Source organism: Heterocephalus glaber, unplaced genomic scaffold (assembly GCF_053883595.1).
Source record: "Heterocephalus glaber isolate CG9 unplaced genomic scaffold, H.glaber_assembly_v1.0 deba00001606, whole genome shotgun sequence".
NCBI classification, from domain to species: Eukaryota; Metazoa; Chordata; class Mammalia; order Rodentia; family Bathyergidae; genus Heterocephalus; species Heterocephalus glaber.
In genome coordinates, this window is record NW_028258377.1 from 31422983 (window position 1) to 31437196 (window position 14214).

The 14214-nt window shown below is 42.2% G+C and overlaps 1 protein-coding gene and 1 pseudogene across 4 annotated transcripts in view; one reads left to right on the forward strand and one right to left on the reverse strand.

Annotated features, from left to right (window-relative positions):
- Nucleotides 1-14214, reverse strand: part of Cyfip2 (cytoplasmic FMR1 interacting protein 2) — a 118985-nt gene that overhangs the window by 63503 nt on the left and 41268 nt on the right. For all 4 annotated transcript variants that reach the window (XM_013078698.3, XM_004836489.4, XM_004836492.4 and 1 more), the window contains exons 11-13: nucleotides 12576-12693; nucleotides 9473-9592; nucleotides 8854-8979 (exon numbers count right to left, since the gene is read on the reverse strand). In XM_013078698.3, the coding sequence (XP_012934152.1) occupies nucleotides 8854-8979; nucleotides 9473-9592; nucleotides 12576-12693 (364 nt within the window). The remainder of the gene's footprint in view (nucleotides 1-8853; nucleotides 8980-9472; nucleotides 9593-12575; nucleotides 12694-14214) is intronic.
- On the forward strand, nucleotides 695-3342 carry LOC147822984 (cilia- and flagella- associated protein 210 pseudogene; annotated as a pseudogene).

The following is a 14214-nucleotide window of genomic DNA, read 5'->3' on the forward strand; positions in this document are numbered from 1 at the left end:
GCAACACTGAAGCCAGGCATGTGACACACACCTGAGATCCAGGTGGGAGGAAGTTTGAGCCTCGCCTGGGAAACTTGGTGACTTAGTGAGACCCTGTCTCAAAACAAAAAATAACCATAGAGTTGGGGAAGTAGCTGGTGAAGGCCCTGGGTTCAATCCCCAGCAATGCAAGAAACAAAACACAACAAAGAGCAGTGCACCCCGTGCACACAGATCCGTTCTCAGATTCCTTCAAGAACAAAGTCCCACGACAGCGGAGTCTCATTCACTGCTGGTTCAGCCACTATGGAAAACAGTATGGAAGTCCCTCAGGAAACCGGAAGCAGGACTGTCTATGGTCCTGCAATCCCACTTCTGTGCATATACTCAAAGGAAATGAAATCAGGGTGCCGAAGAAACACCTGCATTCACATGTGTACTGCAGCGTATTCACAACAGCCATGCTAATCTAGAACCTATCGATGAGTGGATGAATGAAGAAAATGCATTACATATAGATAGTGGATTACTCCACCAAAAAACAGAAATTCCATTATTTGCGGCAATAGATGGAGAACTGGAAAACATTTTGTTGAGTGAATTAAGTCACACACAGAAAGGTAAGTACCACTACAGAAAACTAAAAAGTTGAATTCAAAGAAGTACTGGAGACAGTAGTGTCCCAGAGCATGGGAATGGTATGGGGAAAGGGGTAATGGAAGAGAGGAGGGTAAATGGGTACAGAGTACAGTTGGACCGGAGGAACAACTTCTAATGTTCAATGGCACAGCAGGAACTATGGTTCACAATTAACTGCATATTTCAAAACATATGCTGGAGAGGATTCTGAATGTTTCTAACACAAAGAAACATCTGAGGTGATGGAATTCCAATTCCTCTGATTGATCATTACATGCTGTACAGCTGTACTGAAATGTCACACCATACCTCATCAACTACTATGTGTCAATTAAAAACATTTTTATTAAAACTTTTAAAGCAAAATGTATAACTGATATTGTGAAATAGGAAGAAAAGGTCTAAAGGAGTAGGGGAAGTGGGAGGGGTAGCGTAAAGAAGGGAAAAGAAAAAAATATGAGAGAAGGAAAAAAATGGAAACAAAGTCTTTGTAAAGAGGGAAGGGTGGAGGGGGTGGAGGGAGGGCAGGGGAATGGGGAAAAAATAAGAACCAAGACACATCATGTAGAGGTACAAGATCCCAATGATGAATGCAACTGTACTGTAGCAACATGGAATATGCAGAAGAAACGAACAGATTCCTTGATACAGATGAATTATCAAAGCTGAATCACGAACATATAAAATTCTAAATAAACTAGTATCAGCCAATGAAATTGAAGATGTAATTAAAAACCTACAAACAAAGAAAAGCCCAGGCAGGCCCTGACAGATTCACTGCTGAATTCTACAAGAAATTTAGAGAAGACCTAATGTCGCTACTTCTCAAACTTTTTAATAAAATTGAAAGAGAAGTAGTACTCTCAAATTCATTCCTGGAAGCAAGCATTACCTTGATAACAAAACTAGAGAAGCATCCAACCAAAAAAAGAGAACTACAGGCCAATCTCTCTACTAAATACAGAAACAAAAATCTTCAATAAGATACTGGCAAACACAATGTAACAAATCATCAAGAAGCTTATACACCATGACCAAGATGGATTCATCCCAGGGATGCAGGGACGGTGTAATATTCACAAATCAATAAATGTAATACATGATATTAACAGAGCCAAGGACAAAAACCATATGATCATTTCAATAGATGCAGAAAAAGCGTTTGGCAAAGTCCAACACCCATTCATGATAAAAACCCTACAGAAAATTGGAATAGATGCACTTTATCTCAATCTGATAAAAGCCATCTATAAAAAACCAACAGCCAACATCACACTAAATGGAGAAAAACTGAAAGCTTTCACTCTAAAATCAGGAACAAGACAAGGTTGTCCACTGTTACCACTCTTGTTCAAGATAGTTCTGGAAACATTAGTAGAGCAATTAGAAAAGAGAAAGAAATAAGGGAATAAGAATAGGAAAGGAAGAAGCTAAATTAGCATTATTTGCAGATGATACTGAACATAGAATACTCCAAAAACTCCACCAAAAGACTTAAAGATTCAATAACTAAATTCAGTAGTGTAGCTGGATACAAAGTCAATAGTCAAAAATCAATAGCATTCCTGTGCAGAAACAACAAATTCATAGAAGAAATTAGAGAAACACCACCTTTCAAAATAGTATCCAAAAAAATGACATACCTGAATGAATCAATCTAAAGAAGTAAAAGACCAATTGAAAAAGCTTTTAAAGAAGAGCAAGAAAAAGCTGAAAAACAACACAGAGAAAGAATGGCTCTTGGTGAGGAGCATCTAAAACAGAACACATGTCTGAATAAAACATCATCAAAGCTGTCAAACAGCAGCAGCAAGAGGAGGAAGATGAAAAGATTCGAATATTTATGAAAGCAAAAAAGCATCTGGCACAAAAGGGAGAGAAAAAGAAGCTGAAACACACAGGCTAATGGAGGAACGGAGAGAAAAAATAATTTCCTGAGCGAACTAATAAAAGAGAAACTTGATAATGAAGATTTGATTATTGCTAAAGATATTGCAGAAGCCAAGGCTGAATGGGAGAATAAAGAAAAAGTGTGAAAAAAAGCAGATTTAAAAGCAGTTGCAGAACATAGAGCCATTATGATGAAAAATAAAGTGGAACAAAAAAGACAAAGGAAAATAGAATCTAAACAACAATTGCTGGCTGTCATGAAAGCAGATCAAATTTTCAGGGAGCAGAAAAAGGAGAAAAAACACAAAGCTGTACAGAACACCGAGAAGTTCAAGATGCCCATATTCAACAAATGGCCAAAAATAAATTTAACGCACAACAAGCAAAAGAAGCAGAATTACAATACTGCAGACACACCAAAACTCCTGCAGCTGAAAAGGAGAAAGAATTTCAGGATTATGCCAGAGAAGTGACTGAACTGGAATCTGAATCAACAAGTACATATATTTACCCTCTTGTAAAAGCTGTACAGGAAGGACCCGGAGGTGGCCGTGGACCAGCTTTTGTGGACAGAGATGGATTAAGACCCAGCTATCAAGCAAACGATTTTACTGGAGTCCAGCTCCCTTTTTACAGTTCTCAGGGATCAAAATATAATTCACCGAAGACTAAGGGAAGGCTAGGTTTTACATGGTAGAAAAATGTAAAGATTGAGAAAACTATTAGCAAATACGAGCCTCAAATGTAATATACTGTGTTAATAAAGCTGCTTTTCATCTCTGCAAACAAACAAACAAACAAACAAAAAAAGAAGTAAAAGACCTTTACATTGAAAACTAACGTGCTCCGGAAAAGGAGATTGAAGAGCTGGGGATTTAGCTCAGCAGCACAGTTGCCTGCCTGGCAAGTTCGAGGTTCTGAGTTAGATCCCCGGTCCAAAAAAAAAATGGCCATACCTCCAAAATTCTTATACAGATTTAGTCAATCCCGATCAAAATACCAGCAGTATATCTCACTGAATTACAGAAAACAAGTCTAAAATTCATTTGGAACCACCAAACATCTAGATAGCAAAAGACAATTCTGGACGACAAAGGCAAAGCAGAGAGCACCACACTCCCTGACTTGAAATTATACTATAAAGCTACTGTGAGAAAACCAGCATGGTACTGGCAAAAAAAAAAAAAGACTCTACGATCAATTGAATGGATTAGAAGATGCAGCCAGGGATCTAGCTCATCGGTGCTGCCGCCTGCCTCACAAGCGCAAGGTCCTGAGTTCGATCCTTGGAACAACAACAACAAAAAAAATAGGAGATGCAGAAACAACTCCAAACATTATCAGCCACCTTATTTTTGACAAAGGAGCCAAACACCTTCACTGGAAGAAAGCCTCTTCAATAAATGGTGCTGGAAAAACTGGCTTCCACATGCTGATGATTACAACTAGACCTGTATATTTTAACATGCACTAAACTAAAATAAAAATTGATGAAAGATCTAAATATTTAAATAGAAACATTAAATCTTCCAGAAGATAGAATAGGTGGAACTCTTTATGAACACACAGGAAATATCATGAAGAATCAACAACTCAGATCTCACCTTATTAAAAAAACTTTTCCTCAATGTGCATCCATTTAGCTATAAAAATAGGAAGAAAAGGTCCAAGGAGAAGAGGAATTGGGAGGGGTAGGGAAAGGAATAAATAAAAAAGAAAAAGAAAAAACAGAAACAAAGTTTTTATAAATAGGGAGGGGTGGAAGGGTTGAAGGGGGGGCAGGGGAATGGGGAAAAAGAAGAACCAAGAGAGATTATGTAAAGGTGCAAATTTCCAATGATTAACGTCATCATATCATATACCTAAAATGTACCAATGAACAAAAATGAATAAAAAAAACCTTTTTCACAGCAAAAGAAACCACCAAAAGAGTGAAGAGAAAACCCAGTGTGAGAGAAAAATTTTGTCAGCTGTTTCTCAAAGGACTAATATCTAGAATAAAGAATCCAAAAAATAAGACCCCCTAAATTTAAAGACCCAATCCAAAAATGAGCATCTGAAATGAATAGACATGTCTCAGATGAAGACATATAAATGGAAAATAAATATATGAAAAAATGTTCAACATTACTGATGATTCAAGAGATACAAATTAAAACAAGTAAGATTCCATCTCACTCCAGGAAGAATGGCTGTTACCAAGAAATCCTGCTGGTGGGGCTGTGGGGAAAAAGGAACCCTTCTCCCTTGTTGGTGGGAGTGTAGACTGGTGCAACCACTGTGGAAATCAGTGTGGAAATTCCTCAAAAAACTAAAACTAGAGGTTCCGTTTGACCCAGCTATTCCCCTTCTTGGTATCTTCCCGAAAGAATTAAAAGCATCATACCAGTGATACATGCATAACCATGTTTATAGTGGCACAATTTGTAATAGCTAAATCTTGGAAACAGCCCAAAGGCCTATCAACCGACAAATAAACAAGATGTGGTTTTTTAATACAACAGAGTACTACTCTGCCATAAAGAAGGATAGGCTTGAGACATTTCTAGTTAAATGGATGCACTGAGACCATACTCTTAAGTGAAATAAATCAGACCCACATGTTTAAATACCACATTGTATCTCTGGTGTGAGAAACCAAAAGTGTAAATAAGGACCAAAATGTATAACAGATATTGGGAAATGGGAAGAAAATGTTCAAATGAGAAGGGGAATGAGGCAGGGGGAGAAAAGAAGGGACAAGAAAGGGATAGGCAAATCAAAACCACCATGAGATACCACTGTACACTCCCTAGGATGGCTAAATCAAAAAAGCAGTTAACAAGTGATGGCAACAAAGTGAGGAAAGTGACAACCTCAGATACTATGGATGGAACTACAAAAAAATACTTCTTTGGAAAACAATCTGACAGTCCCTCAAAGTTTTAATGCAGTTTCCACATACCTAGCAATTCCTCTCCTAGATATATACCCAAAAGAAAGGAAAACATCTACTTACACAGAAACTTGTATATGAATGTTCATATCAGCAGTGTTCATGATGATAACCAAAAAGTTCAAACAATCTAAATGTTCATTTAACTGCTGAGCACATACATTGGGAATATCAATATAATGGAACGTTATTCAACTCTAACGGAACAGAACACAGATACATGTGATAGCACAGACTAAGCGTGAAATCAGCGTAAGTCAAAGAAGCCGATCACAAAGGACCACACATTGTAGACAATTCTATTTATATAATATCTCTGGAACAGGAACATGCACAGGGGCAGAAAGTAGATTAGTGCTTGCTGGGAGGGGGCTGTAATAGGAAGCGATTGGCACTGGGTACAGGTTTCTTTCAGATGTGACAAAAATATTCTAAAATTGGACAATGGTAATGGCCACACAATTCTAAGAGTAGGCTACAAATGACTGAATTGTATACTTTAAAAGGGTGAATTTTATAATATGTGACTTAGATTTCACTAAAGCTGTCATTTAAAAAATTCTACAGACGGAAAAAAACACAGAATCAGGGAAAGGACTAGAATTCAACCATTCAATAGCAACATGAGAAGCTAGATGCCAAGAAAGGAACACTTTCAAATGTTTGGAAAAATATTTACAGTTTAGAATTCTGTTTCTAACCAACTATAAGTGAGGCTGGAATAAAAATAATTGCAGACATTCACATTCTCTATTTTTTTCCCTACCGTAATCCTTTCTTAGAAGCTACTGGAGGACATACTCCATCAGAAGAAAGAGGCAGACTTGAGATCCCACATAGGAGATTAACATAATTCACAAGATAATGAGAAGAAGATGTCTCAAATCAGTAGTCAAGCAGCAGGATAAATCAGTGGCAAGGAGAGGCCTTCAGGAGGAAAGGTTTGAAGGAAAAAAGAATAATAAAATTCAAAAAATAATGATTAATTTTTAAAGAGTTTCATACTTTGTTGATGTTATACATTTGGGGATGCCTTTTCAGTAAGTTCATGGAAAATAAACAAAACAGAAGGCGTTGTTAGCCAGGCACAGAGACAGGCACTTGTAATCCCAGCACTCTGGGAGCCTGAAGAAGGACAATTATATGTTTGAGCCCAGCCTGGGAAGCTTAAGTGAGACTGTCTCAAAATAAAGATAAAAAATAAAAAAGGCTGGTGATGGAGCTCAGTGTCAAGGCTCTGGGTTCATACACATATACACTCACACACACACTCGCACACAGACTCTGCTAACTTTCAATACAACTACAATTGAACAAGAGTATAAATGTAATCATAATGGACCATGGGACTCACTGCTGAACAGTAGCTTCTTGGTCCTCATAATTTAAGGTAATTGATTTTTATGAAAAAGAATGAAATTATGATTATGAGTATGCAGGGGCTGTGAGCTTAAGATAAGAGAACTACATCCGTATGTCCCAACATAGGAAACAAATAGAAAATGCTCTAAATTGAAAAACCAAGAAATAGCCTCAGAGGCCCATTATCAGATCTATGGAGATAAACACCGGAAGAAACAGCATAATGAGGTCAAAGATTTGTTTCCTATTTAGGGATTCAGGGTGGAGAGGGGTGGTACAGGTTGCTGTTTTGCTTGTTTTATTTTTAAGTATCATGTACAACTACTTTTTCTTTTAAAAGTTTTTAACATGATCTACTAATAAAATAAATTTGGCAAAACCTGCTATGCATAGCAAATTAGAAGGAAATCCAGCAAAGTGTTCTGGTGGCGTCTAGATGAAGTTCTAAGGCTGTGAGGCGCGTTGAAGGGACGTTTTCTAAACTGCCTGCAGCATAAACATGTTCCTGTTATTAAGGAAAGGGGCATGGCCAATTCACATGGCTGCGCATGGCCAGTTCATCATGGCTGCTGACTCTTAGGGTCATTTCAAAGAGGTTTGAGGAAGACTTTCTTTCTCCTTAGTGATGGAGACTGGGAAACTTTTTTGAAGATTCATGTTAGCAATGGAAGAGCTGTGTGGTCAGGGAGCCACACAGGATAATGTCGGCTACAGAGACGTGTTTTCCCTGTCTGAAATTAAACCACTGACCCTCAATCTCCAAGAGTATACTCCGCAGAGCTCCTGAGGAACATCTCTAACCTCTCACGTTTACATGATCCTTTAAGCTTTCAAAGCTCATCCACAACCGTTATCTTATTGGACGGCGTTGTCTGATTCTGAACAGTAACTGCAATGTGAGGAAGGGGAGGCGAGTTCCATTTTACAGTTGGGGAAGCGGAGGCTCATGAAAAAGTGACCACCAGGCCGTGGGCTGTGATACAGGACTCTGACTCCCAGATCAGCCTCTGCTTGGCTTCGAACGCTCATGCCAGATGGAGCCATGCTCACAACGTAGAACAAAAGAGCTTCTCACCCAGCAGAAATATCACCGGGTAATCAAACACACAGAACACCATTCGGAAGGTTATAAAGCAGGACGGAAGAATCTTCCCTCCAGAAATGACTACTGTGGGTTTGGCATGTATAAATGCTTATGCCCTTATGTTCTGAGAAAATATACAAAAGTATAATGCTACAAACTGAAAAACTAAGAAATGGTTAATTTTAGTACAAACGGGATTATTTTAAATGGTATTCTTTCCCTTTTAAAAAGAAATCTAACAATATACTGTGCATAGCTTTTTACATACAGACATCCTTTTAGTGGCTGCACAGAACTCAATGATGTCACTAAATTTTAACTCACTCACCTGGTCCCATATGGAGACATTTATGCTGTTGCACCTGTCTTGGTATTATAAACAATACTGTGATAAGTATCCACACACACATCTGACAGTTGCTGTTTCCCTGGGATATATTCCCTAAAGAACAACTTCTGAGCCAACGGGTATAGATATTAAAAATGTGAATATGCACAACCATATCGCCTTCACAGGCCCGTCAGGTGTAGACTGGCCACCAGCAACACCAGGGACTGCTACTTCCCACGCCTCCACTGCAGCAGGCATCACCGATCTTTTCAATCTCTGCTGCCCTCACTGCTGAACACTCTATCTTGTTTTAGTTCCAATCTACAGTTCTCTGGTCACTTATTCGCCTGGGTATTTTTCCTATCTCTTTTAGCTGTGTGTTTTTTGTTTCTTTTGATCTTTTTGGTAGTGAAGCAAACATTTCCCTTTGGCATTTTGAGGAACACAGGACCCTCTAATCATTTTTTAATAAGAAATTTTGGCAGCGATGAATTTGGGTGGTAGAAAGGGACAGGGAAAGCTGTGTACATTAAGACTACCAACACTCTAAGCATAGCCAGGTCCACTTCCAGAACCACAGGAAGCAGGAGTCTTGCATGGGGTGGGAGACACCAGAAGGGAGACTGCACCTACCTCCACGAAGGCAAACTTCTCTTCGCTGGTGTAGTTGTAGCGTGTAGCTCGCTCATACTCCTCTGCCGTGCCAGGACAGTCCTTGTTGCAGAACTTGTCTGTGGGGTGAACCAGCTTCCAAGAATACTGGGGAGAGTGGGAACAATCCAAATGCTCATCAGCTGATGGAGGGCTAAACAGAATGTGGTACATCCATGCAGAAGAATATTATTCGGCCATGCAAAGGGAAATGTACTTATTGACGCTATGGCATGGGATAACCTTGAAAACATATGAAATAAAGAACCCAAGTACAACAGTCTATATACAGTATGAGTCTGTTTATATGGCACATCCAGAGTAGAAAAACCTATATACATAGAAAGTAGATTGCTCAGGGCTGCAGGCATGGTGAATGATACACACAGTTTCATTTTGAAATGATAAAAGTGTCCTAAATTGGAATGTGGTTGTACAACTCCATGAATGTACAAAAACTCAATGATGCAACACTCTTAAATAGTGTGATGTGTGAATTGTATCTCCGTAAAGCTGTTAAAAACAGTGCTGAGGAAAGGCTGAGCAGACAGATTCTTAGTGAACAGTGGCCAGCATGGGCCTTCGGCCTGAGGACACTCACCACCTCCATGACATGGGCACTCCACTTGGACAGGAGCTGCAGGCCCCGAAGTGCCAGGTCAAACAGCTCACGGTACTCCTCATCCGACTTCTGGCTGTCCAGTCCGGACCCCGTCACCACCTGGGGGACAGTGACCATCACACTCACCGTCCATGTGCCTGGCACTTACCACGCTACTTCACTGATTCCCTCCGAGAACTCTCCAGGGGAGTGCAGGCACTGCATTCCCTTAACAGGTGAATGGGCCTCAGACGAGTGTCTTGCTGAAGGCCACGTGGCTTGTCACTGGCCCCGGGTCCCCATTTAGGACGTGCAGTGCCACAGACCCTCTCACAACCACACTGTGCCTGGAGGCCAGGCCTTCGAACTCTTCTGACTGCATTCACAGTAAGAATACAGTGCAGACTGCAGTGACTCAAGAATACACCCTTACACTGAGATACTAAATATGTATATGCATGCCAGGAACAATGATTTTCACACAGCAATCTTACTCTTTTTGTGTGTTTGTGTTCGGTTCTGGAAATTGAACCCAGAGGCGTGTACTCTACCACTGAGTTATATCCCTGGCCCTTTTTATCTTTCGTTTGGAGACAGGCTCTTGCTAAGTTGCGTGGGTTAGCCTTGAATGTGTAACCCTTTGCCTCAGCCTCCTGAGTAGCTGAAGTTGGGGATACACCCATGCACCTGGCTTTCAATCTCACTCTCGATACATCAGATTCCCTCTAAGTTTCTATTCTATTTCCTATGTTAGTCACAAATCACTAAATTGATTTCATTATTTATTTATTTGTCATGACTCGCTGATTAAAAAGCTCTGGTCCAAAGCTCTGTCTGTCTGCATTATATATCTCACAAAATGGGTCTGTACATGCACAGACATGCTACCCGCAGGCAAGTATACACTTATGTACAGCCGGTCCTGGCTGCTGGCAGACTTTGTATCTGTGAACTCATCTGCTTGCCAAAATCTACTCGCAACCCCAAAATCAACACTTGAGATTTCCCAGTCATTTGTAAACATGTGCCTGTTTCCAGCTGAGGCTGGACAAAAAGACTCTTGGCCTTTGGTTCTAGCTCTCATACTGTAAACAAAAGTCCTTTTCACAGTCTACTCAGCACCATGCTCTCCATACTTTTGTGCTTGTCACTGGTGATATCACAAGTGAAAATGGCCCCTAAGCCCAGGGCTGATGGAAAAAGCTGCAGGGAGAAAGCAGACTGCTTAGGGGGTGGTCCTACCTGCAGGGAAGCTGTAACACCTTGTGGAAAAAATATGTTTCCAGGAAAAAAATATGTTTCAGGTAAAATTTGTTCAAGAGTAAGTTATAACACGATAGGCCCTCAGTTAATGCTGATGAATCAACATTACACAGTATATCCCATAAGGTGTCTTTAAATAGAAGCACAGACAAAACACAGTTTTGTATTCTCTGGTTGATGAAAATATTGTAGCCACAGGCTCACACAACTCTGTACTTCCCTTTGGAGATGGTTAGAGATGTGCTCATTGAGAGTTCATAGCCACTCCGCAGAACATAATTACTGCAAATACTGAGCACTGGCTGGGTCTACACAGGAATACAGTGAGAGCAGTCAGCCTCTGTATAGAAAGTGTCCACGTCCAGTGATCCAGAGTGAAGGACGGGAAACACCCAGAAAGAAAAACTGCACCTACCCTGAATACGTGCGTTCTTGTCCCTGTCACAGTCCCTATGCAATACTAAAACAGCACCTTTGGCCAGACATACTCTGCGACCACAATAAAACTTGACTAGGACTTAAGGACCACAGCACCCAAGGGCAATGGTTCCTGTGGCTCAGTCTGGCAGACTGGCACATTTGGTAAGAAATGATCTTCTCCGTGGGAGCCACTAGCTTAATGGCCACACTGCCTGCCTCTGTGAAGACTGTGCCCAATTCAAGTACAGTGCTCTATGAGCCATGGATTTCCAGATGATCATTATTGCTGCTGGCCACACGGTGGAGCCAGAAAGCAAATGTGGGGCTGCGCAGAGCCCTCCAGGGGACCAGGACGCATTTGCATTTATTAAAGGCAGCTACGGGAGGAGACACAGGACACATGTCCCCAAGTACTAATCGTGACTGTTCTGGGACAGTAGGATTTTACCAGATTGTCCCTCCTTTTGTTACCTTTTCTTTGGAGTTTTGGGCATTGACCATGTATCCATGCTCAAAACAGAAAAGTGCAATGACACATCACTACTGAGATCACAGGAGATTATAGCTACCCTCTTCTCTCCCTAACTGCATCTGTGACTTTTTATAACAATCATTCATTCCTGCATAATTTGAGAAATTGTTAGGAACGTGAGGGTTGGGAATTTGTTCTGCTGCCATCAGCGGAGACAGCTTGGGTCCTGTAGGGCAGAATTAACAACTCCAGGGCCCTGACTGTCTTCCAGACCCGGCCGGCTCCATGCACCTAATTAATTTTCTTAACAAACCTTTCAGGATAGAATATCCCCATTTCACTTTTAATTGATACACAGATTATGCATACTTACGGGACACAATGTAATTTTTCAAACCATGTCTACAACGTCTAATGATCACATCAGGGTAATTGACATATCCAACTGCTCGAACACTGATCACTTCTTTGTGTCTGGAACGATTCAAAGTTTCTCTACCAGCTACTTGGAAATACCTGCTAACTGCTGTCAACCGTAGTTACCCAGTGTGCAATGGAACAGTAAAAGCTCTTCCTCCTCCCCAACTGCACCCCTACAGCCATGAACCATCGTCTCTGCTTACCCTGACCCCATTCCCTCCCCAGGCTGGGGTATTAACACTCATTTTGCAGATGAGGAGACTGAGGCACAAAGATGTTGAGTAATTTGCAAAGGACAGTGGCAGAACCAGACTCGATAAGGTTAGGTGAAATGCACCCAGACCATAACTTGTGCTTCTTGTCGAGAAATTTAACCTTATGACGGTCACAGGTTCTGTCTGGCTCTAACACCACATTCTGAGCGATGCCACCCTCTGCCTCCGACTGTGCTCCTGCCCAGTCACTCTCCTTTATCTGGTGCGTTCCATCCTCCCAGATGCTCCTGGCTGTGGCAGCTGGGCCACTCACCTCACTGTTGCTGTAGCGAGCAAGCTCGGAGATGAAGCGGATGTGGTCGTCCCGGATCTGAACCATCTGCTCGCAGATGTTGTACTGGGGGCTGATGCTGCTCTGTGTGCACGTCCACCTGCAGAGAAGGTCACAGGTCAGGCTGGGTCCTGGCCCCAGGCACCTGGCTGGAACAGGTTCCTTCCATGCACTAGTCGTTCGTGGTCCTCAGCCCACATGGCTGGCTCCCCTGGGTGGAACCAAAACGTATTCCTGCCACCTCAGCACCAAAGCCGCCTAAGGACACGGCTGTGGGACCACAGGTTGAGTGCAGCAGTCCTTCCTCGGCCTTGGGGCCAGCCTCCTCTGAGATTCCACCACAGGACTCTCGTGCCTGCTCGAAAATACTTATCAGTTACATTGGAGGGCTGAGGTTGGGGACCACAGCTCTCTAGGTACAGAAAAGGCTGGAGTCTGAGGCAAGAAAAAAATAAGGTGGGCAACCTCCCCAGACCTGTCCACGGACTCTATAAGCATCGACACTGTTGGGGCTGCAGAGGGCCCTTTTGGCCAGGATGGGGAAGACAAAACGGGCTTGTGTCTCTTCTTCAATGGTGACCTGGTGTTGTGGATGCACCCAGGATGAGAAAGCCCACTTTGAGATACAGCTCCCTCTACCTTACCTCTCTCCTTTCCCTTTCCTCTCCCACTATTCTCTTCCTTCCTCCCTCTCCTCCTTCTACTCAACCCTTTTTTGAAAGACATCATTAGGGAAACCACTGGGAACTGATAAGGGAATGAATGAAAATCCTCCTTTCTCTTCCCCTCTCCCGTCTGGTGCTTATGACCCGGCAGACAGCCTAAGCACGAGCCCTGATCAGGCAGAGAAAGGCTCGGAGGAGAATCTAATAGTTCAAACGGAGCCCTAGCTGGGCAAGGTTGCACACACCCATAATCCCAGCTACTCAGGAGACTGAGGTAGGAGGATTGCAAGTTTGAGGCCAGCCTGGGCGACTTAGCGAGGCTATCTTAAAATAAATAATAAATTAAAAGGACTGGAGATGTAGCTCAATGCCAACACTCTGGGTTCAACTGCCAGCGCAAAACAAAACAAAACAGGCCTTGAAGTGGTTTTTATAAGGCAGTCGGAATGTTGACAACCTTGCTCATGCTTGGAGTTTGCTCTTCCTTTATCCCTTTACTAGGAGCTACTTCTGGGGTGACCGGGACACTGTCACTCAGACTTTTCATTCCCTGCCTGGTCACACGGCAGGCTTCCACCTCCACAGCTGCGGGGGGTACAGCACTCACACAGGACAGGGGTGGGAATGGGTTCAGCCTCCTCATCCTGTCCCCTCTGGGACAGCCTCCCCGATGGCAGCTTTCCTTGGGGACCAAGCAGGTGGAGCTAAAGGACACTGATGGCTTTCTTCCTTTTCTATTTTGGATACTAGGGATTGAACCCAGGGCCCTTTGCATGCTAGGAAAGTGCTCTACCAGTGAGCTACATCCCTGGTCCTTTTACAAATTTTGAGTCAGGGTCATGCTAAGCTGTCCAGGCTGGACTTGAACTTGTGATCCTCCAGCCTCAGCTTCCTGAGTGGCTATGATTAGAGGTGTGCACCACCACATCCAGCCTATTGGGCTCTTTAAGGATCCC